Below are 24,198 nucleotides of genomic sequence, written 5' to 3' on the forward strand. Positions count from 1 at the left end.
AGGTTGGGGGGGCTGTTCAGGTAGATGGGGGGGCTGTTCAGGTAGATGGGGGGGCTGTTCAGGTTGGGGGGGCTGTTCAGGTAGATGGGGGGCTGTTCAGGTAGATGGGGGGGCTGTTCAGGTTGGGGGGGGCTGTTCAGGTAGATGGGGGGGCTGTTCAGGTTGGGGGGGCTGTTCAGGTAGATGGGGGGCTGTTCAGGTAGATGGGGGGGGCTGTTCAGGTAGATGGGGGGGCTGTTCAGGTTGGGGGGGGGCTGTTCAGGTAGATGGGGGGGCTGTTCAGGTTGGGGGGGGGCTGTCCAGGTAGATGGGGGGCTGTTCAGGTAGATGGGGGGGGCTGTTCAGGTAGATGGGGGGGCTGTTCAGGTTGGGGGGGGGCTGTTCAGGTAGATGGGGGGCTGTTCAGGTAGATGGGGGGGCTGTTCAGGTTGGGGGGGGCTGTTCAGGTAGATGGGGGGCTGTTCAGGTAGATGGGGGGGCTGTTCAGGTTGGGGGGGGCTGTTCAGGTAGATGGGGGGCTGTTCAGGTAGATGGGGGGGCTGTTCAGGTTGGGGGGGGGCTGTTCAGGTAGATGGGGGGGCTGTTCAGGTTGGGGGGGGGCTGTTCAGGTAGATGGGGGGGGCTGTTCAGGTAGATGGGGGGGCTGTTCAGGTTGGGGGGGGCTGTTCAGGTAGATGGGGGGCTGTTCAGGTAGATGGGGGGGCTGTTCAGGTTGGGGGGGGCTGTTCAGGTAGATGGGGGGCTGTTCAGGTAGATGGGGGGGCTGTTCAGGTTGGGGGGGGCTGTTCAGGTAGATGGGGGGCTGTTCAGGTAGATGGGGGGGCTGTTCAGGTTGGGGGGGGCTGTTCAGGTAGATGGGGGCTGTTCAGGTAGATGGGGGGCTGTTCAGGTTGGGGGGGGCTGTTCAGGTTGGGGGGGCTGTTCAGGTTGGGGGGGGCTGTTCAGGTAGATGGGGGGCTGTTCAGGTAGATGGGGGGGCTGTTCAGGTTGGGGGGGGCTGTTCAGGTAGATGGGGGGCTGTTCAGGTAGATGGGGGGGCTGTTCAGGTTGGGGGGGGCTGTTCAGGTAGATGGGGGGCTGTTCAGGTAGATGGGGGGGCTGTTCAGGTTGGGGGGGGCTGTTCAGGTAGATGGGGGGCTGTTCAGGTAGATGGGGGGCTGTTCAGGTTGGGGGGGGCTGTTCAGGTAGATGGGGGGCTGTTCAGGTAGATGGGGGGGCTGTTCAGGTTGGGGGGGGCTGTTCAGGTAGATGGGGGGGCTGTTCAGGTAGATGGGGGGCTGTTCAGGTTGGGGGGGGCTGTTCAGGTAGATGGGGGGGCTGTTCAGGTAGATGGGGGGCTGTTCAGGTAGATGGGGGGGGCTGTTCAGGTTGGGGGGGGGCTGTTCAGGCAGATGGGACTGCGCGTTTGGCCTCGCTTGGGGCGGGGGGGGGGGGGGGGGGGGGGGGGGCTTTTGGGCTTTTGGGCTCTTGGGCCCTGGGGTCTCGGCTCTGCCTGGAACCTGGAGCTGTGGAGAACATCAGACTCACGTCCTCTTGTCGGGGGACGCCTGGAGCTTGTCCCTGAAGCTGCGGAACTGGACGCCGTTCAGTCCCGACCAGTCGTCCTCCTCCACCATCGGGCCGACTCGTCCTACGCCGCCGCCGGGACGTCGGAGCCTGAAGAGCAGCGGGACGAGCAGGACGAGCTCCGGCACCGCCAGCCCAGCACAGGTGTCCATCAGACCCAGCACCGTGCTGAGGACACGGGAGGACACGGGAGGACACGGGAGGAGACGGGAGGACATGGGAGGACACATTACTCCATGTTCCTGCCGTTCACTTTTCTGTCAAATCAACTCTTCAGGGCAGAAAAAGTCTTCAAGAGCTGCGGGACTGAAACACAACAAACATGTCAACAGCAGCAAAGACAATCTGGTCTGAGTCTGAAACGGGTCTGAAGACAAACCAGACAATCTGGTCTGAGTCTGAAACGGGTCTGAAGACAAACCAGACAATCTGGTCTGAGTCTGAAACGGGTCTGAAGACAAACCAGACAATCTGGTCTGAGTCTGAAACGGGTCTGAAGACAAACCAGACAATCTGGTCTGAGTCTGAAATGGGTCTGAAGACAAACCAGACAATCTGGTCTGAGTCTGAAACGGGTCTGAAGACAAAGCACCACGTCTCTGCTGTGAAACAGGATTCAGCTCAACAGTGGTCTGAAATCCGATCTGTCCAACGGCTTGACTTCAGGACTGAGGTCTCTAGGTTTCTCCGTTCAGAGGGTTACGGTAGACCAGGTACAAGAAGAGCACACCTGGTCTACAGCTGATCTAAACCTGGTCTGCAGCTGGTCGAAACCTGGTCTGCAGCTGGTCTAAAACTGGTCTGCACCTGGTCTGCAGCTGGTCTAAACCTGGTCTGCAGCTGGTCTAAACCTGGTCTGCAGCTGGTCTAAAACTGGTCTAAGCCTGGTCTGCAGCTGGTCTAAGCCTGGTCAGTACCTGGTCTACAGCTGGTCTAAGCCTGGTCAGTACCTGGTCTACAGCTGGTCTAAGCCTGGTCAGTACCTGGTCTACAGCTGGGGTTAGAGGCCTGGGGACAGAGGAGGTGGAGGACCTGGGCAGTGATGGGTCTGTCAGAGAGCTGCTGAGTCAGCAGAACTCACCCTGTGACCAGGAAGTGGGTGGTGGAGGTGGGAGGTGGAGGTGGGAGGTGGAGGAGATGGGTGGAGGTGATGGTGGATGGAGGTGGGATGTGGTGGAGATGGGTGGAGGTGGTGGAGATGGGTGGAGGTTGTGGAGGTGATGGTGGAGGTGGTGGGTGGAGGTGATGGTGGATGGAGGTGGGAGGTGGTGGAGATGGGTGGAGGTGATGTGGGTGGAGGTTGTGGAGGTGGGTGGAGGTGGTGGTGGATGTGATGGTGGGTGGAGGTGGTGGAGATGGGTGGAGGTAGGTGGAGGTGATGGTGGGTGGAGGTGGTGGAGATGGGTGGAGGTGGGTGGAGGTGATGGTGGGTGGAGGTGGTGGAGATGGGTGGAGGTGGGCGGAGGCAGGTGGATGAACCACGGCTGCTCCAGAACAGGGCAGCGGAGCGCCTCTCTCTCCCTGGAGCTCGAGGTCGCCCGACCCCGTCGGCCCGGAGAAGCCGAGCCGACAGAACTCACCGCTGAGGGTTCTCCAGGCTGCGGCGCAGGCCGTCCAGGTCCTCCTGGTCCGCCGCAGCCCGGGACGCCAGGAGACACAGCTCGGCCAGACGTCCGCCTCCGAGCCGGAGGCCTAATCGACTGCAGACGGTGAAGACCGACAGACCCAGAACCAGAGGGCCGCCCGCCACCTGCCCGGCCTCCCCCTTCAGGATGAGGACCAGACGGTCTGAAATGAGCTCCGAAGCCTGGAAATACAAACACGGGTCAGACTGCAGGACTGAAGGGGACCCAGAAGACGTGGCTCTCCGGCTGCTCCGACCTGGACTACAGGAGGCGAGGACTGATCTCCGTAACGGACCGTCTGCGGAGCAGAGCCGAAGCTGGACGCGAAGCCCAGCAGGTCTCCACACAGCCTCTGGGTGCTCCGGCGGTCTGACGGAGTCCAGCTGAGGAAGATGCTGTGAAGAAGAGCGTCTGCCGCCGCCCGCCAGGCGCCGGACAGCTGCAGCCCCCTGGGCCGCCGCAGGCCCAGCATGTGGAGGCCAGTTTGGAAGAGACCGGCATCGTCCCGACAGACGAAGCCTTCGTAGACTCGACTCTCTGGGGGAAGAGCAGCAGTCGAGCCACTGGAACCAGGAGGACAGAGACACGGTCCGCTTCCCGGTCTCACCTTTAATCCCCGGGTCTGTGGGAATCCAGATGTGTCTGGTCGCAGCCGAGAGAATGAGTCTGTGTCTCTGCTCCACACCGAACCGATACTGAAGCCAGCTTCCTCTGTGCAGCTCCTCGATGGAGAGGACAGCTTCTACCAGGTCGCCCGTCTGCTCCAGCCCACTGGACACAAGACGTCCAAGTACGGAGACGTTCAGGAGACACGAAAAACTGTCCACGGAATGATGAGACGCCTTCAGCAGCTCAATGACAAACATCAATATGACCACGATACTTTCTCTCGGGCAACTATTCAGTTAATCACAGAAGAGACAGATTACTGCAGGAGACAGATTACTGCAGGAGACAGATTACTGCAGGAGACAGATTACTGCAGGAGACAGATTACTGCAGGAGACAGATTACTGGAGAAGACAGATTACTGCAGGAGACAGATTACTGCAGGAGACAGATTACTGCAGGAGACAGATTACTGCAGGAGACAGATTACTGCAGGAGCAGCTTCCTCTGAAACACCGTCCAGCTTCATCCAGTCTCCTCATTCTGTCACTTTCTTCTCACGTTATCCTGAAGCCCGTTTCACGAAACAGCTTCAGCGAACAATGAAATGAGAAACCTGACAAACCTCCTGACTGACCTCCTGACTGACCTCCTGACCGACCTCCTGACTGACCTCCTGACCGACCTCCTGACTGACCTCCTGACCGACCTCCTGACCGACCTCCTGACCGACCTCCTGACTGACCTCCTGACTGACCTCCTGACTGACCTCCTGACTGACCTCCTGACTGACCTCCTGACGGACCTGACCTGACCTGGCGGACCTGACCTGACCCGACCTGGCGGACCTGACCTGACCTGACCTGACCTGGCGGACCTGACCTGACCTGACCTGGCGGACCCGACCTGGCGGACCCGACCTGGCGGACCTGACCTGGCGGACCTGACCTGGCGGACCTGACCTGGCGGACCTGACCTGGCGGACCTGACCTGGCGGACCTGACCTGGCGGACCCGACCTGGCGGACCCGACCTGGCGGACCCGACCTGGCGGACCCGACCTGGCAGACCCAGACGCCTGACCCCAGCCGACCCGCCGGAGGACGGAGGCAGCTGCGGCGCCGCGGCTCGCCGTGTTTCCGTCTCATTGTTTCTGTGCTTTCTGTGGACTGGAACGACTGAACTGGCTCTACTTTTTATGCAAAAATGAAGACAAGCGTTGGATTATTGCTGCGGCTGGCGCTGTGTGTCGTGACCTTTTTAATTACTGAAGGATTTCATGCGGAGAGAGGCAGCTTCCTCACCTACACTCGTGAGCACCGGCTGGCGCTGAAACCCCACGCCGCGGTTCAGGATCTCCCCGTGGGCCTGCTGGACGAGCACCCCAACTGAAACGGACTCAACGGAAAGCTAAACCTAAAGCTAAGAAACGGGGATGGCGTGGAGGAGTACAGGAGACGGGGCTGCCCCCCCCACTGCCGGTAGTCACTCTCTCCAATCTTCGCTCTATAAACAACAAATGTGACGAGCTGTCAGCCAAAGTCAAATGTGACCGAGCCTGAGGTGCAGTGCCCTGGTCTGCTTCACGGAGCGCTGGCCGAAGGAGGAGGCGCCGCATCCTGTTGTGCCCGGCTACATGCCGATACCAGCAGATCGAGATGCTGTCAAAACCAAGAAATCTGTTAGCGGCGGCCCGTTGATGTTTGTTGACAGACGCTGGGCTACGCAGCGGGAGAGAGTGTGCACCCGGGACTACGAAGTCTTGGAAAAAGAAACTGGCTTTAATTTAAATAGGTTTTCTTTCTAATCAAAATGTGCAATGAACACAAATGTAAAAAGTAATGAACAGCAATACAGTACACTTTCGTGTACTTCATTGTTGTTCTATTGCAGTTGCACTATATAACCACTAGAGGGCTGTGTCTGTTGAAATGCAGCCCCTCATCATCCATCAAATCAGAGACGTCCACTGGTTCTCAGACCAAAGGGCCGTTTCAGCTGTGAGCTTGATGGTGTGTTCGCTAAGCGTCTTGTCACGTTTCTTTGATTTGTTGTCTGTAAAATCCTTCATGCTAACGTGTGAACCGCTAGCGTTAGCTCGCTAGCTAGCGTTAGCGTCGGTGCTAGCTTCAGCGTCTCTCCCTCCAGCTTGTCGGGGTGTTTCCATGGCGGCTGGTTATGAGATCGTCCTGACATTCTAATCCTTAACGATCTAATATTGTCACGTCGCACACCCCGACGCTGTCTCACACATCTGCTATGGCCAAAGATCTGAATGTGTTCTACAGCAGGTCTGATCAGACAGACTGCAGCGCAGAGCGGGACGAGGCCTGCAGACGGATCCCTGACGGGGAACCTGTGGTTCTTGCTGCCAGCTGGGCCTGCATTAAACCAGGTGAAGCCCCAGGACCGGGTGGGCTCAGTGGAAGACCACTAGAAACTGTGTGCATCAGGTAAAGGGTGTTTTTACTGTGCTCTTTAACCTTCTCCTCCACACACACACATGCTCTCAGTCCTGGAAACGTTCGAACATAGCGCCCGTCCCTAAAAGATCTGGAGCATCTGATCTGAATGATTTTTGCCCGATAGCGTTAAAGCTGGAGTCCGGAGTTTCCTTCGTTTCCAATGTTTGTATCATTTTTCAGCAGAGCTTCAATGTGTCCGTCTGGTTCATACTACAATATAATATCAGCATAAAGCAATATAAACACTTATTTATAAGCTCCGCCTTCGTCTCATAGACCCCCATGTTATCCGAAAAAGCGCCGGTCAGCTTCAGCCAATAGGCTTGGAGCTTCCGCCTTGTCCTGCTGTCAGTCAGCTGGAGCAGCCAGAGAGCACGGCGCTCGCCCAGCAGGGGGGAGTTAGCTCTGCAGATATATCCACCGTCTGCTGGACGTCCAGCGGAAACAGCTGAACATGGAGGATGCTGCAGGACTGGAGGCTCTCACTTTCACCCCACACATAATGCGCATACATTATTAAAGGGGCGTGGCTTGGTCGCTTATGAAAGCAGAGGGAGGGCTGAAAAAACCTCTCTCTCCTTCAGAACTCCAGACACGAGCTTTAACGTCCATCTCGTGTAAAACCACGGGCCGTGAGCCAGCACATCATGTCTGCTGCACTTTGCATATAAATGTCGGAGAAGCACAGCGGACGCGGCCGTCACTCGGTTTAACACCGCAGCTCAACACCTTCAGGCCTCCGACCGTCATGCCAGGATCCTCTTTGTGGATTTTACATCTGCCCTCATTCCCCTGCAGGAACACATCCTGCTGCACAGACTGGTGGACTTGGGGGTCAATGGAGGCAGAATTAAATGGGTCAGGGATAGGGGTGTAACGATACACAAAAATCTGGGTTCGATACGTACCTCGGTTCTGAGGTCACGGTTCGGTTGGGTTCGGTTTCGATACAGTAGGGAACAAAATGCAAAACCTAAATGTTCTTGTTGTCCATGCTCCCCGTGTCGGTGTCGGCTGTGCGCCACATCACCGACGCCAACGCTCCTCTCTGCTGCTGCATTTGGGCTCAGCTGTGGACGTTGCAGGCAGGCGCACTGAAAACATGATTTGTGAAATTTTGGGGGGGGCCCTAAATATTGGAAAATGCTGTTTCCCCATGTATTTCCTTTAATTTATTATTATTGATTCAGTATGATCATAATCATGGATTATATGCAGAATTCGGCCAATTTAAAGGATGATTTGCGCATCACTATTTCACTTTCATAAGAGGCCGGCCTGCATGCAGTACTGGTCCTCACCACTGAAGCGTGGGGGCGCTATGCCTAAAGCGTCACTTAAAGCAGACATTCCCTCCGAGGCACGCGCCCCCCCCCCAGTGAGCCCCCCGCCAGCCGGTACAGTTCCACACTGCTTCTCTTCAGTGACAGCCCTCCTCCTCCTCCTGACAGTCTGCTCTCTCCTCCTCCAGCTTCTCTCTGAGTTTCTTCAGACGGAGCTGCAGCCTGTTCGCTTCAGACTCACTTTTCAAAGTCAGCGTCTGTCACGGTTTGTTTGCGGTGGCGCTCTGGCGCATGCGTGCACCGGCGCGACGTGCGCACACGCGCAATGCGGTCACAGAATCTGTCCTGCGCGGGGACGTCCGTGGACAGAAGTTCATGACGTTACGTCCCAGAGACCAATGCGCCACGCGACATGTGGAGCCTGGAGGAAGCTGCTAGCAGCAGCAGTCATGGCTGCAGGTGTAGCTGCTCATGCTAGCTGCAGAACGTAAACACACGCACCATCCGGCCGTGAGCGGGAAAAAACTAACTTTGGCCCGTGAACTCACCCGGGGACAGTCCTGTACCGAACCCAACGGCCCGGACCGGAACGCTTCAGTACAAATACAGGTACTGTTACGCCCCTAGTCAGGGATTTTCTGACCAATCGGCCCCACAGAGTACTTTTTGGTTCCGACGTTTCAGAGGAGACTGATAAATACAGGGGCGCCTCAAGGAGCTATTTTATCTCTGTTGCTTTTTTCTATTTATACGAATGCTTTTCAAGTTTGTGATGAATTTTTTAAGCTTTTTAAAGGGGCACAGCACAGTTTTAAATATTACATTTTCAATTATTCACACCCACACACGTTTTCACCTTTGCCTGATGGGCAGCAAGAGCTATTTCTGCAAGATCGCAGTCGCTCCTGTTGTCCTGTGCAGGGCGCTGAAGGCTCAGCAACATGAGTGATTCGGTACGAATCGCTCTGAGCCTGACGTAATGCGCCTCCCGCCGGCCTGGTAATCCTAAGTTTCGTTTTGTCCGCCATTACTCCGCCAGACGCTTCGCAGCAACAACTGAGCAGTACTGAGGATGGAGCTTCCAGGAAGTCAGAACAGACCGGCTTCCAGCACTGCAGCTCCACACAGACCCACCAGGCAGGAGAAACTTACATTTTACTGGAGCGCTGCTAAAAGAGCGAGGAAGGAGTTCCCCCCTTCTGTGCACGTACACGAGCATTTCACTAAGCTACAGTTACGCCTAAGGCCTGCAGGGGTCAGTGTTTCGCATAAAACGAGCAAACTGCGCTGTGCTCCGTTAAATATGCTGATGACGCGGCGCTGGTCGCCCTGTTGCAGCGGAACGCTGTGACAGATCGTCTGTATCTCAGGGACGAAGGAGCTCATCCTGCTTAATGATAAAGAGGTTTTAGCTCCTGTTCAAATTTGTGGTGAACAGTCGAGACTGTTAATAACTTTAAATACCTCGGCACATACATTCACACCAAACTTGTTTTTCTTGAAAATACTGACTTTGTTTTTTTAGAAGTGTTCACAGCGTCTGTACCTTCTTCGAAAGCTGAACAGTTTCGGGGTGAGTCAACCAGCCCTTCAAACGGAGCAGCAGCCCAGTGGAGAGCCCTCTGCCCTTCAGCATGTTGGTGTGGCCTGGGAGCCGAAACTGCAGAGGACTGAACTGGAGCTCAGAGATCACTGGACGGCCACAGAGAGCTCTGAGCAGCCTGTCAGGGGAGCGGTGGGGAAATAAGGCGACGAGCATCATAAATGATATTTCCACCCCTTAAACTGTGAGTCTGAGCTGCTTCCGTCGGGACGGAGGTACAGGCTGAGGAGCGAGGACTTTACACAAAACACATCCATCTGCTTCAAGTGACGTTTAAGGCACAGCGCCCCCACGTTTCAATGGTGAGGACAGGTACTGCACGCAGGCCGCAGCTGTATTACAGTGAAACCGTGACGCTCAGATCAGACACCAGCAACGGCCTCATTCTGCTGTGATCCATGATTCTGATCATACAACATAAAATAAATAAAATACAGGAAATACATGGGGAAAAAGCATTTTGACAATATTTAGCGCCCCCCTAAAAAAGTTTTGTCAAAAATCATGTTTTCTGGGTGCCTGATGTCTCAAAGGGGGGCTGAGAAAGTTCAGAGAAGATTTCAGCTCTGTGTGGTGTTCTCTATGGAATCAGCTGTTCTCCTGCTGGGTTCTGCTTCATCCTCATCTGTCATGAAGAACCAACCAGAACAGAACCTGCAGCAGGTGGAAACCAGACATAGAAGTATTCTGCAGTCTGCTCAGTTACTGAAGTGTCGCCCAAAGAGCAGTTATCAAATGAAGTGATGAATCTGTTTCTTCTGAGAATGAATTTCTGTCTGATTTCAGCCGTTAAAGGAGTGGAGTCAGAGTGATGTGGGACCGTTCACTCCTGAAGCTGGAGTCCTGAAACTGGAGGGTTTTCCTGTTTTCAGGAGACAGTTCAGACAACATGATGCTGTCTGTTATACTGTGTCCATTTCAGTGGTGAGAGACTTTTATCTCTCCTTTGTTTCTCATTTTACTCATCGTGTGGCTTCAGGGTTGTTTTATTTGATTTGATTCAATTCAGCTTTATTTATGAAGTGCCATTTACAACACGGTCGTTTCTAGATTTCTTCATCCAGGTTTTTATGTCATTAAGACAAGCTTCTAATTGAACAAGTTCATCTGGTTTCAGGGATCGGTAGATCTGTGGATCATCTGCATAACAGTGGACGTTAACGGAGTGTTTCCTGATGATGTTCCTACAGGAAGCATGTATAATGTGAAGAGTTCCTAAAACAGAACCCTGTGGGACTCCATATGTAACTCTGATTCGGGCTGAAGAGTCCTGTCTGTTAAATGTGATGGAAACCAGTTTAAAGCTGAACCTTTAATCCCAACAGTACGTTCTAGTCTCTGCAGTAGAATCTCAGGATCAACAGTGTTCAGTTCAGTTCAGTTCGTTTATTTCAGTCTTCTGTTTACATGGAAACACAAGTAGCGTAATCCGTACAACTTCAACAATACATCTGACTGAAGGGTTCAGGCAGAAGTTCCTCACTTGTGTCGCCTAGCCCTGGCAACACGAACATTACCAAGACAGCAACAAAAACACATTTCCAAAAAGAAAAGAACTAAACCGATCGAGTTCATGCAGGTACTGCTTCTTCTTCTCCTTATTATTTTTTTTATAATTTTACCTCTCAATGTCTCTTACCCTCATACGTCACACCCACACACTATTCTATGTTCAAGACACACACCCAAAAATACACACTCACACACAAACACACACGCTCAGCCATAATTTGATTACTGTCATTTGTGTACTTTGCAAGTTTTCCAGAGCAGCTTAGTTTAATCAGTAACTTTATATTTATTTATAATACTGATTTTATACATTTTATAAAAGTAGGAATATTTTTGGAGCCCTTGGTGTATCGTCCAGATCATTCCATACATTGACGCCTCTAAACGAAACACATCGACTTTTCAAGTTGGTCCTCAGTGGAGCCGTTTTAAAAATCATGTCTCCTCTCAAATGGTACTGTACTCTGTCTCTGGGTTTGAACAAGACTTGGATGTTGTGGGGGAGCACATTATTATGAGCCTTATACATGACTAAAGCAGCGTTTAGATTGACAGTATCCTGAAATTTAAGACACTTTAATTGTATGAAAAGATCATTGGTTGGAGCGTAGTAGTCTACCTGAGTTACAATCCTTATTGCCTTCTTTTGGAGTAAGAAAACTGAATTCATGCATGTCTTATAATTATTCCCCCAGGTTTCAACACAATAATGAAAGTACGGAAGGATCAGAGAGTTGTATAATATAATATAATAATGTCGAATGCAGCACTGAGATCTAACAGGACCAGAACAGAGACCAGAACAGAGACCAGAACAGAGACCAGAACAGAGACCAGAACAGAGACCAGAACAGAGACCAGAACAGAGACCAGAACAGAGACCAGAATAGAGACCAGAACAGAGACCAGTCCTCTATCTGAGGCTGTGAGGAGATCAGTAGTGACTTTTACCAGAGCTGTCTCTGTACTGTGATGAGCTCTGAAACCTGATTGAAAGACTCTAACAGGTCATTGTTGTATAAATGGTCACAGAGCTGACTCCAACAGCTTTCTCTAGGATTTTAGAAATAAAGGGAAGGTTGGATACTGGTCTGTAACTGGTTAGAACTCCTGGATCAAGGGGGGCTTTAGAGGAGAGGTTTAATAACAGAACCTTAAAGGCCTGTGGAACATAGCCTGTTACTAAAGATAAGTTGATCTGATCTAATATTAATAAACTGATCAGGGGGAAAATGTCTTTAACCAGTCCTGTTGGGATTGGATCTAATGTACAAGTTGTAGGTTTAGATGAGGAACTCAGAGAGTTCAGTAGGATGGAAGCTCAGCAGCTGTGAGTCAGGTTCTCCTGACAGGTCTGAGGATGTGGTTGGTTGGTCTGGGACCACTTTGGGGAGAGTGCTTTCAGTTTGATCTCTAATAGTTCTGATTTTGTCATGAAAGAAGTTTATAAATCACTGCTGCTTCAGGCTGAGGGGATCTGAGGCTCAGCAGAGCTGGACTTCCTGTCAGCCTGGCTCTGGTCTTAAAGAGGAACCTGGGCCTGTTCTGGTTTCTTCTATTAAAGCTAGGGCTGGCGATCTTGGAAAACTAGCGTTAGCATGTAGCATCTCCCCAAGGCTCCGCCTAGCTAGCGCCGCCCAGCTCCCACCCCATTGGAGGAGCTCCCGCTGGGAGCGGAGACGTTCGCGTCGCTCCCGCGTCCAGTGCGTCCCTGGCGTAACCTGTCCTCAGCGCTTCGTTTCTTCGTTTTTCTTTATTTGCACAACGCCAAGTTCTGGCGCTCTCAACGGTAAGTAAAGCCCCAACATTCTTCTCCGCCGTTCTGCAACCACGCTCCGTCCTTCTACGCCGCACTGAACCAGGGTCAGTGCACGCCACTGACATGTACGCACAGGGGGCAGGTCGAACGGCGAAGGGATTTGATTGGTTTGAAAAAAGGTGTCCCGGCAAGACGATTGGTTGCTGTTTTTCCTGTTTTACTCCTGCTGTAGATAGCGGATATTTTCCAAACTACTTTAAAAACACGCTATGAATTGCTTCCCATCGGGTCATAAAGATCATTTTAACCAGTATTTAAAAAAATGGATCTCATTCAAATCTCCAACCCGAGCTTTAAAGAGGAACAGTAGGCAGGTCCAGTTTTATGTGAAGTTTCTTTATAAGTTAACAGACTATCTTTCCAGGCAGTACGAAACACTTCTAGTGGGGTTCGATGCCATTTCCTCTCTAGTTTTCCAGCTGATCTTTTTAATGTTCTCAGCTGTTTGTTGGACCATGGAGCTGTTCTCCTGAGGGGTCATGTGATTAACTTCATTGAGCAGCTGAGTCCAGAGTGGAGCCGAGTGAAGCTGCCGCTTCATCTACGACTAAATCAGCCTGAGTGGGGCTGATACTGCTGCTAATGCTAATGCTAATGCTGATACTGCTGTTAATGCTGATACTGCTGCTAATGCTAATGCTGATACTGCTGCTAATGCTAATGCTGATACTGCTGTTAATGCTGATACTGCTGCTAATGCTAATGCTGATACTGCTGCTAATGCTAATGCTGATACTGCTGCTAATGCTAATGCTAATGCTAATGCTGATACTGCTGTTAATGCTGATACTGCTGCTAATGCTAATGCTAATGCTGATACTGCTGCTAATGCTAATGCTAATGCTGATACTGCTGTTAATGCTGATACTGCTGCTAATGCTAATGCTAATGCTGATACTGCTGCTAATGCTAATGCTAATGCTGATACTGCTGTTAATGCTGATACTGCTGCTAATGCTAATGCTAATGCTGATACTGCTGCTAATGCTAATGCTAATGCTGATACTGCTGTTAATGCTGATACTGCTGCTAATGCTAATGCTAATGCTGATACTGCTGCTAATGCTAATGCTAATGCTGATACTGCTGTTAATGCTGATACTGCTGCTAATGCTAATGCTAATGCTGATACTGCTGCTAATGCTAATGCTGATACTGCTGCTAATGCTAATGCTGCTGCTGCTGCTAATTGTAATGCTGATACTGCTGCTAATGCTAATTCTAATGCTGATACTGCTGCTAATTCTAATGCTGATACTGCTGCTAATGCTAATGCTAATGGTGATACTGCTGCTAATGCTGATACTAATGCTCATACTGCTGCTAATGCTAATGCTGCTGCTAATGCTGAAACTGCTGCTAATGCTAATGCTGATACTGCTGCTAATGCTAATACTGCTGCTAATGCTAATGCTGCTAATGCTGCTAATGCTAATGCTGATACTGCTGCTAATGCTAATGCTAATGCTGATACTGCTGCTAATGCTAATGCTAATGCTGATACTGCTGCTAATGCTAATGCTAATGCTGCTGCCCACTGGGCCAACAGATGGAGGGAAGTTAATATTGATGGATCATTTCCTTGAATTTGGTCACATTATCCTCTGACAGACGTCTTCCAAGTTTCAGTTTTTTCCCAGGTACTTTAAAACCAGCTGATGTAAACTCAAATGATAACAGGAAGTGATCAGACAGTACAGGGTTGTGATTGGTCAATGTCAATACCGTCGGTGAGAACGAGGTGGAGGGTGAGATGAAAGTGAAGAGTAGGTTTATTCCCCTTCTGAGAACAACCAACTGTATCAAGTAGGGCTGAAACGATTCATCGAATAAATCAAATAATTCGATTATAAAAAAGCTTCAAATTAAATTCTGTTGCTTCGAGGATTTGTTTATTAATTGTGTACAGTGAAACTACCGTGAAACCGCTAGCGTGTAGCGCCCGGAACTGAAGCGCAGCATGTTTCCGCACGAGAGTGTAAGACGCACGGACAGATGCAGCACAGCGCGGGAAACGACGCCAGAAATGGAGCTGCGTAAAAACACACTTGAAAACAAAAGGGAACGGGCGTTCCAGCCGCGACGAGACGCGTTCTGGCGGCGCGGCGGGGCGCTGAAGAGCAGAATGAAGAAAATGCTGGCAGAAAGGAGGAAGGACGACAAAGAAAACGCCAGAAAAGTCAAAAGTTTGGGACAACTTAAAAGAAAAAAAGGGAAGAGCTCGGTGCAAAGTCTGCAGTGCCGAGCGGAGCTGGCGGATTATAACGGCACCACGTCGACGCTAAAGAAGAAAAAAAGTGACTGCATTCTGGAGTTGCTGTTTTGTCCTCCTTTGAAGGCACTTTAAATTTTAGGGCCGCTGTCAGGTTAAAAAGCTGAAGGTGCTGTTTCAGACTCAGCCTGAGTTTGATTGTTTTTACTTGTTTTTTGCAGACGACAGACGGCAAATTAATATCAGTAGGACTGATCAGTAGCCGCGGTCCGGCTGCGGTCCGGTGGGGGTCCGGCCGCGGTCCTGTGGTCCAGCTACGGTCCGGCTGCGGTCCGGTGGGGGTCCGGCCGCGGTCCTGCGGTCCAGCTACGGTCCGGCCGCGGTCCAGCTGCGGAGCCCTTGTGGAGCTCCGGTCTCTTTCCGGGATCCTATTTTTCCGCACGCCGCAGCCCTACCGCGTCAATCCTGACAGAAGCGAGTCGGGCGCTGGAAGGAAACGCGATACGTGATCCAAAATTAGTGACTTCATTTTCTTGCCTGAAAGCGATCCTTCCTGAAGGCTTCCCCGTCAGCAGTGCTGTGCTTTCACGCAGACCGACCTCCAGCTTAGGGGGGGGGCGACGTGGCAAAAATGTCATATCACGATTTTTTAAAATTAATATCACGATCACGATTTTATCACGATTCTTTTTTATATTGATTTTTCTAGACTAATTTGCAAGTTTGACCATTTTTCCCCAATGTTAAACATATAAAATGTAGAAAATGTATTTAAACATGTAAAACCCTAAAAGAAAAAATAAGACAATTTAAGCTAAAGAAACTGGCTTTAATTTAAATAGTACAGGTTTTTTTCTAATCAAAATGTGAAATGAACACAAACATCAAAAGTCATGAACAGCAACAGAGTGCACTTCTGTAACACAAAAACTAAACACACCAAATAGATTATTAAAAAGGGTCAATAAAAATGCAAACTTAGCTGTTGCCTCTTAAAGGACAACAATTTAGAACAAAAACAATTTAACTTTAATATCTATAACCTGAGTGAATAACACAGCTGCTTGAGAACATTTTTTTGTTCAGAGATCTAAACTTTTATCTCCTTTTAAAAATGAGGTAAAAGATAATGAACAATAAAGTACACTTCTGTAACACAAAAAAAGTAAACATATCAGATAGCTTTTTAGCAGTTTTAATAGGATCTAGTTTTAATAGTTGCGCTATCTGTCCACTAGAGGGCTCTGTCTCCACTGAAACACAGCCCCTCATCATCCCATTAAACCAGACGTTCCACTAGTGATCAGACTAAAGGGTCGTTTCAGCTGTTAGCTTGATGGTTTGTTCACTCAGTGTCTTTTCACATTTCTATGATTTGTTGTATATAAAATCCCTCATGCTAGCTTGTGAACTGCTAGCGGTAGCTCGCTAGCTAGCGTTAGCCTCGGTGCTAGCTTCAGCGTCTCTCCCTCCAGCTTGTTGGGGTGTTTCTATGGCGACTGATCTCTTGTAGATCCTGTACTGCTGCTGTAACCCAGCTCTGCCTGACCCAGCCTCCACCCAGCCTCCACCCAGCCTCCACACAGCCTCCACCCAGCCTCCACACAGCCTCCACCCAGCCTCCACCCAGCCTCCACAAAGCCTCCACACAGCCTCCACCCAGCCTCCACCCAGCCTCCACCCAGCCTCCACCCAGCCTCCACAAAGCCTCCACCCAGCCTCCACCCAGCCTCCACACAGCCTCCACACAGCCTCCACACAGCCTCCGCCCAGCCTCCGCCCAGCCTCCACCCAGCCTCCGCCCAGCCTCCACCCAGCCTCCACCCAGCCTCCACCCAGCCTCCACCCAGCCTCCACAAAGCCTCCACACAGCCTCCACCCAGCCTCCACACAGCCTCCACACAGCCTCCACACAGCCTCCACCCAGCCTCCACCCAGCCTCCACACAGCCTCCGCCCAGCCTCCACCCAGCCTCCACACAGCCTCCACCCAGCCTCCACACAGCCTCCACCCAGCCTCCACCCAGCCTCCACAAAGCCTCCACACAGCCTCCACACAGCCTCCACACAGCCTCCACCCAGCCTCCACCCAGCCTCCGCCCAGCCTCCACACAGCCTCCACCCAGCCTCCACACAGCCTCCGCCCAGCCTCCACCCAGCCTCCACACAGCCTCCTCCCAGCCTCCGCCCAGCCTCCACCCAGCCTCCACCCAGCCTCCACCCAGCCTCCTCCCAGCCTCCACACAGCCTCCGCCCAGCCTCCACCCAGCCTCCACCCAGCCTCCACCCAGCCTCCACCCAGCCTCCTCCCAGCCTCCACACAGCCTCCGCCCAGCCTCCACCCAGCCTCCACCCATCCTCCGCCCAGCCTCCGCCCAGCCTCCACCCAGCCTCCTCCCAGCCTCCACACAGCCTCCACCCAGCCTCCACCCATCCTCCGCCCAGCCTCCACCCAGCCTCCACACAGCCTCCGCCCAGCCTCCACACAGCCTCCACACAGCCTCCACCCAGCCTCCACCCAGCCTCCGCCCAGCCTCCACACAGCCTCCACCCAGCCTCCACACAGCCTCCGCCCAGCCTCCACCCAGCCTCCACACAGCCTCCTCCCAGCCTCCACACAGCCTCCGCCCAGCCTCCACCCAGCCTCCACCCAGCCTCCACCCAGCCTCCTCCCAGCCTCCACACAGCCTCCGCCCAGCCTCCACCCAGCCTCCGCCCAGCCTCCACCCAGCCTCCGCCCAGCCTCCACCCAGCCTCCGCCCAGCCTCCACCCAGCCTCCACACAGCCTCCACCCAGCCTCCGCCCAGCCTCCACCCAGCCTCCGCCCAGCCTCCACCCAGCCTCCACCCAGCCTCCACCCAGCCTCCACCCAGCCTCCGCCCAGCCTCCACACAGCCTCCACACAGCCTCCGCCCAGCCTCCACACAGCCTCCGCCCAGCCTCCACCCAGCCTCCACCCATCCTCCGCCCAGCCTCCGCCCAGCCTCCACCCAGCCTCCTCCCAGCCTCCACACAGCCTCCGCCCAGCCTCCACCCAGCCTCCACCCAGCCTCCACACAGCCTCCACACAGCCTCCGCCCAGCCTCCACCCAGCCTCCACACAGCCTCCGCCCAGCCTCCACCCAGCCTCCACACAGCCTCCGCCCAGCCTCCACACAGCCTCCACCCAGCCTCCTCCCAGCCTCCTCCCAGCCTCCACACAGCCTCCACCCAGCCTCCACCCAGCCTCCACCCAGCCTCCTCCCAGCCTCCTCCCAGCCTCCACCCAGCCTCCACCCAGCCTCCACCCAGCCTCCACCCAGCCTCCTCCCAGCCTCCACCCAGCCTCCGCCCAGCCTCCACCCAGCAGCAGCTCCACAGCGCTCCGCTCGCTGTTAGCTGCCTTTGCGTCCTGAACGCCGCTCTGGCTCTGGCTGTGTGTGTTTTCTTAATCATCGTTCATGTTGCTCTGCTTGTATCTATGATGTGTGTGGAGAACTGCATAGAGGGAACATTTAGCTAATATTATCTGAAGCTTTCAGGTAACATCATCACCCCAAAAAATATTATATATAAGTGAAAAAACAACGAGGAGAACGTGCCTATAGACGGTTTAACCATCTTTCTGATTTATGAGATCGTCCTGACGTTATAATCCTTAACGATCTGATGTCGTCATATCGCACAGCCCTGCTCCAGCTGGAGCTACCTTCAGAGCGGTTAACGAAGGGACACCGGCGCGGCTGCAGCTGGAGGCGGCGGAGTGATATGAAGGGAGAGAAAATAGTGCCCAGCGTTTAGGAGGTCTGACTTTTTCCTGATGAACGGTTTGTGATGCAAATATTTCACTCTTTCAAACACATACTGGTTTGAGAAGAAAAACGCTTTATTCTGGGACCCCAGCAAACTTGCCGGACTACTTTCGTCTGGACCAAAACCGGACAGGATCTCCGCTCACTGGACGCTGTCAGGGGTCAGGGGTCAGGGGTCAGGGGTCAGGGGTCAGTCTGTAAATGCACAACACTGCTGACGGGGATGCCGTACAGAAAATCTTCTTTCCGCCGTCTCAGAAGCTGAGCTGCGTCCCGTCGACTGATGTTCGAGCACCAAGGAATCGTTCAAAGCCAGCCCGTTCGTCGGTGGCTAACAGCTAAGCTAACAGCTGACTGAGACACCGCTGGCGTCTATCAGCAGCTCCTTTTCCGGAGTGTCCCTGAAGGCAGCACCAGCTGCCCGGCTCAGGTAGTTCTCTGGATCAGAGGGTTCCAGGTGTTCCACAGGTAATGAAGGAGGTGTAGGAGGAGCTGGTCCTGACAGGTTGATGGGCGGAGCTGCTGCCTCCGTGAAGCAGGAGCCTCAGATTCTCTAAATCATCTGGCGGCCAGACATTGTTCGCAGGCCAAAAGTGGCCCAGGGGCCGCCAGTTGCGGACCGCTGCAGTAGATGATGCTCCTTTAGGAGGCGCTAGCGGCTCCTCGCCTCCAGAAGCCTCAGCTCCGTCGCTGCCTGCTGCTCTCCAGTCCGTCTCGCAGTTTTTTCTTTTGACGCCGCCGCTGCTGCAGGTTCCTCGCTGCTGTTTCGGCGGCGTAACGATGAGGCCCTGACCTCGGTCGCCCCCTGGTGGTTGGCTGACTGCTGGATTTAGAAAGTGCTTGATTTGACACAAAACAGAGCCGCTAAATTTAATCGCAGCAGCCAAAATCGTGATTCATTCATTGAATTCGATGCATTGTGCAGCCCTGTTGTATGTCTCTGATAACAACCAGGAAACCCTGTTTCTTCTCAGACTATAATGTACACCACAATCCAGAACTGCTGCCCCCTACTGCACGCAGCATGAACTCCCGCTGAAACTCCTGAGGTGAACTCACTCAAATCACAGTCAGACTCCGAGTCCAGAGTTTGAACTCTGAGCCAGAGTCAGGCCCCGGGTCCAGAGTCAGGCCCCGGGTCCAGAGTCAGGCCCCGGGTCCAGAGTCAGGCCCCGGGTCCAGAGTCAGGCCCGGGTCCAGAGTCAGGCCCCGGGTCCAGAGTCAGGCTCCGGGTCCAGAGTCAGGCTCCGGGTCCAGAGTCAGGCTCCGGGTCCAGAGTCAGGCTCCGGGTCCAGAGTCAGGCTCCGGGTCCAGAGTCAGGCTCCGGGTCCAGAGTCAGGCCCCGGGTCCAGAGTCAGGCCCCGGGTCCAGAGTCAGGCCCCGGGTCCAGAGTCAGGCCCCGGGTCCAGAGTCAGGCCCCGGGTCCAGAGTCAGGCCCCGGGTCCAGAGTCAGGCTCCGGGTCCAGAGTCAGGCTCCGGGTCCAGAGTCAGGCTCCGGGTCCAGAGTTATTCCCCGGGTCCAGAGTCAGGCCCCGGGTCCAGAGTCAGGCTCCGGGTCCAGAGTCAGGCTCCGGGTCCAGAGTTATTCCCCGGGTCCAGAGTCAGGCTCCGGGTCCAGAGTCAGGCCCCGGGTCCAGAGTCAGGCTCCGGGTCCAGAGTCAGGCCCCGGGTCCAGAGTCAGGCCCCGGGTCCAGAGTCAGGCCCCGGGTCCAGAGTCAGGCTCCGGGTCCAGAGTCAGGCCCCGGGTCCAGAGTCAGGCCCCGGGTCCAGAGTCAGGCCCCGGGTCCAGAGTCAGGCCCCGGGTCCAGAGTCAGGCTCCGGGTCCAGAGTCAGGCTCCGGGTCCAGAGTCAGGCTCCGGGTCCAGAGTCAGGCTCCGGGTCCAGAGTCAGGCTCCGGGTCCAGAGTCAGGCCCCGGGTCCAGAGTCAGGCTCCGGGTCCAGAGTTATTCCCCGGGTCCAGAGTCAGGCTCCGGGTCCAGAGTCAGGCTCCGGGTCCAGAGTCAGGCCCCGGGTCCAGAGTCAGGCTCCGGGTCCAGAGTTATTCCCCGGGTCCAGAGTCAGGCCCCGGGTCCAGAGTCAGGCCCCGGGTCCAGAGTCAGGCCCCGGGTCCAGAGTCAGGCCCCGGGTCCAGAGTCAGGCTCCGGGTCCAGAGTCAGGCTCCGGGTCCAGAGTCAGGCTCCGGGTCCAGAGTCAGGCTCCGGGTCCAGAGTCAGGCTCCGGGTCCAGAGTCAGGCCCCGGGTCCAGAGTCAGGCTCCGGGTCCAGAGTCAGGCTCCGGGTCCAGAGTCAGGCTCCGGGTCCAGAGTCAGGCCCCGGGTCCAGAGTCAGGCTCCGGGTCCAGAGTTATTCCCGGGTCCAGAGTCAGGCCCCGGGTCCAGAGTCAGGCTCCGGGTCCAGAGTCAGGCCCCGGGTCCAGAGTCAGGCCCCGGGTCCAGAGTCAGGCCCCGGGTCCAGAGTCAGGCTCCGGGTCCAGAGTCAGGCTCCGGGTCCAGAGTCAGGCTCCGGGTCCAGAGTCAGGCCCCGGGTCCAGAGTCAGGCCCCGGGTCCAGAGTCAGGCTCCGGGTCCAGAGTCAGGCCCCGGGTCCAGAGTCAGGCTCCGGGTCCAGAGTCAGGCTCCGGGTCCAGAGTCAGGCCCCGGGTCCAGAGTCAGGCCCCGGGTCCAGAGTCAGGCTCCGGGTCCAGAGTCAGGCTCCGGGTCCAGAGTCAGGCCCCGGGTCCAGAGTCAGGCCCCGGGTCCAGAGTCAGGCCCCGGGTCCAGAGTCAGGCCCGGGTCCAGAGTCAGGCTCCGGGTCCAGAGTCAGGCCCCGGGTCCAGAGTCAGGCTCCGGGTCCAGAGTCAGGCTCCGGGTCCAGAGTCAGGCCCCGGGTCCAGAGTCAGGCCCCGGGTCCAGAGTTATTCCCCGGGTCCAGAGTCAGGCCCCGGGTCCAGAGTCAGGCTCCGGGTCCAGAGTCAGGCCCCGGGTCCAGAGTCAGGCTCCGGGTCCAGAGTCAGGCTCCGGGTCCAGAGTTATTCCCCGGGTCCAGAGTCAGGCCCCGGGTCCAGAGTCAGGCTCCGGGTCCAGAGTCAGGCCCCGGGTCCAGAGTCAGGCTCCGGGTCCAGAGTCAGGCTCCGGGTCCAGAGTTAGGCCCCGGGTCCAGAGTCAGGCTCCGGGTCCAGAGTCAGGCCCCGGGTCCAGAGTCAGGCCCCGGGTCCAGAGTCAGGCTCCGGGTCCAGAGTCAGGCCCCGGGTCCAGAGTCAGGCCCCGGGTCCAGAGTCAGGCCCCGGGTCCAGAGTCAGGCTCCGGGTCCAGAGTCAGGCCCCGGGTCCAGAGTCAGGCCCCGGGTCCAGAGTCAGGCCCCGGGTCCAGAGTCAGGGTGTCCGGGTCTATGGGGAAGTGGGCGGGGCTTAGCTGGTTGGAACACTGGATGATTTCTCTTAAGATGAATCAGGTTTTGAACGACAGTTTATCAGCGAGACTCGAACCTGAACCAGCAGCAGAGCAGCTTCCCAGTCTCTCCACTGCTGCAGGTCCACTGAGTGACTTCATATCCTTTTCCTGTTGTGGTTTTTTTTTTCTCTTGTTGTTAAAAATGGATCCCAGGCATCTTTTCCTGGTGTTATTGGGTCATTTTCAAGTGTTAGAGAACGTTAGTGTCTCCAGCTGATAGCTGGTACTGCTGCCAGCTGCTCCCTCCCTGTATAGCCTCCAACACGTCTCCCTCCCAGAACACCCAGACGGCCTGTATAGCCTCCAACACGTCTCCCTCCCAGAACACCCAGACGGCCTGTATAGCCTCCAACACGTCTCCCTCCCAGAACACCCAGACGGCCTGTATAGCCTCCAACACGTCTCCCTCCCAGAACACCCAGACGGCCTGTATAGCCTCCAACACGTCTCCCTCCCAGAACACCCAGACGGCCTGTATAGCCTCCAACACGTCTCCCTCCCAGAACACCCAGACGGCCTGTATAGCCTCCAACACGTCTCCCTCCCAGAACACCCAGACGGCCTGTATAGCCTCCAACACGTCTCCCTCCCAGAACACCCAGACGGCCTGTATAGCCTCCAACACGTCTCCCTCCCAGAACACCCAGACGGCCTGTATAGCCTCCAACACGTCTCCCTCCCAGAGCACCCAGACGGCCTGTATAGCCTCCAACACGTCTCCCTCCCAGAGCACCCAGACGGCCTGTATAGCCTGGAACGACCAGTACAATGAGCTGACCCCTGTTGAAACTCCAGCAGCTCCCCTGATGTAGTGTCGTACACTAAGTTTCTCCAGTTTGCAGAAATGTAGTAAATACTCACACAAAGGACACGAGCTGCAGCGGGACGTGTCCTCCGCTGTGGCAGAGCAGAAGACCGTCACATTCCTGGTTGAACCTGAACTTCCTGTCCAGCACAGCATGGATGTGAAAGATGAAGGAGTGAGCAGGCGGAGGAGGTGTGGTTCGGGTCTCATCACTGCGGCGGCACAAAAACACATTTCCAGGTCAGAGCTACGACCTCCACTGCGACCTCAGGAAAACCTGGCCTCTGTGGGACAGGAAGTGTCGTGACAACACATTCAGCTCATGCTGAAGTAGAAAGACTAGAAAATCATTTCTTCCTTAAGGAACATTTTTAAAATATTCTGTCAAAGCTATTCTGGTGAAAGGAAGCAAGCCAGACGGCGCTATTCCACTGGAGGACACGTCCGTCTTCTCTTTCTGGACATATTTGCTGACGTGGCCTGTGGTGGCAGTGAGGGTTTCATCCTCAGGCGACTGGGCAGCGTGCGGCGGTCGTAGTGACCTCTAGTGGTTATGGTTATGGCTGCGCTCTGCTGTGAGATTCTCTCACCGGGCCGTCGGGGACGTTGGAGACGCTTCGTCCACAGACCGGGTCTCTGCTGCGTCTTCTCCAGGCACAGCCGGGGCATCAGACGCGGTTCCCGCGCGAGGAGCTCGGTCGGGGTCTTCCTCCTGGTCCCGCCTCGGCCGGGACGGCCCCGGTTCCCCGTCCTCTGCCTCGGTGGACGCGTCGCTCTGCGCTTCCCGATGCGTCCGGGGGGATCCGTCCCGGCTCGTCTCGCCGGCGTCCTGCTGCGGTTGTCCCACGCGGCTCTCCGTCCGGATGTTTCCAGCCGGTGGATCCAGATGTGAGCCGTCCTCAGTCTTCATCGCGACTCCGTCGTCGTTTCCTGCGGCTTCACTTCCGAGCTTTGCTTCTGCTTTCACTTTTTTCCTCCGGCTCTTCTTCTTCCTCTTCTTCTTCTTGTCTTTGACTTGAACTCTCCTGCTGGAAGCTCCTCCTCTTCCTCTCTGGAATCAACATGAATCAAAGTGTTAACGAAGTCTCAGCTTCCCTGAACAGCAGCTGGATGTTTACCGTGCTCCTCCGTGTGCCGGCCGCTCCGCCAGGCTTCACCGGCCGCAGGCGTCCAGCCGGGTCCTCCATCTGCCTCCGTCCTCCGCAGGGTTCCACTTCCTGCTCCACACAAGAAAAACATTCATCCATCCAGCCTGGAGCCATGCTGGACGTCTACCTCGATCCCCACTGCTGTCATAACAGCTGAGGCCAGGGAGACGCCAGTTCCTGAACAAGACGTTCTGCTGGAGTGTAAACACACACACACACACACACACACACCACACACACACACACACACACACACACACACACACACACACACACACACACACACACACACACACACACACACACACACACACACACACACACACACACACACA

General features: G+C 54.8%; 1 protein-coding gene across 1 annotated transcript in view; it reads right to left on the reverse strand.

Moving 5' to 3' along the window:
- The window catches only part of rnf213b (ring finger protein 213b), a 127,547-nt gene that overhangs the window by 98,562 nt on the left and 4,787 nt on the right, over window positions 1-24,198 (reverse strand). Inside the window, exons 2-8 of the mRNA XM_030087589.1 lie at window positions 23,834-23,932; window positions 23,306-23,766; window positions 22,772-22,927; window positions 3,799-3,962; window positions 3,448-3,728; window positions 3,147-3,373; window positions 1,528-1,734 (exon numbers count right to left, since the gene is read on the reverse strand). Of these exons, the coding sequence (XP_029943449.1) occupies window positions 1,528-1,734; window positions 3,147-3,373; window positions 3,448-3,728; window positions 3,799-3,962; window positions 22,772-22,927; window positions 23,306-23,766; window positions 23,834-23,902 (1,565 nt within the window). The 5' untranslated portion in view covers window positions 23,903-23,932. The remainder of the gene's footprint in view (window positions 1-1,527; window positions 1,735-3,146; window positions 3,374-3,447; window positions 3,729-3,798; window positions 3,963-22,771; window positions 22,928-23,305; window positions 23,767-23,833; window positions 23,933-24,198) is intronic.

This window comes from Salarias fasciatus, unplaced genomic scaffold (assembly GCF_902148845.1).
Source record: "Salarias fasciatus unplaced genomic scaffold, fSalaFa1.1, whole genome shotgun sequence".
NCBI lineage: Eukaryota > Metazoa > Chordata > Actinopteri > Blenniiformes > Blenniidae > Salarias > Salarias fasciatus.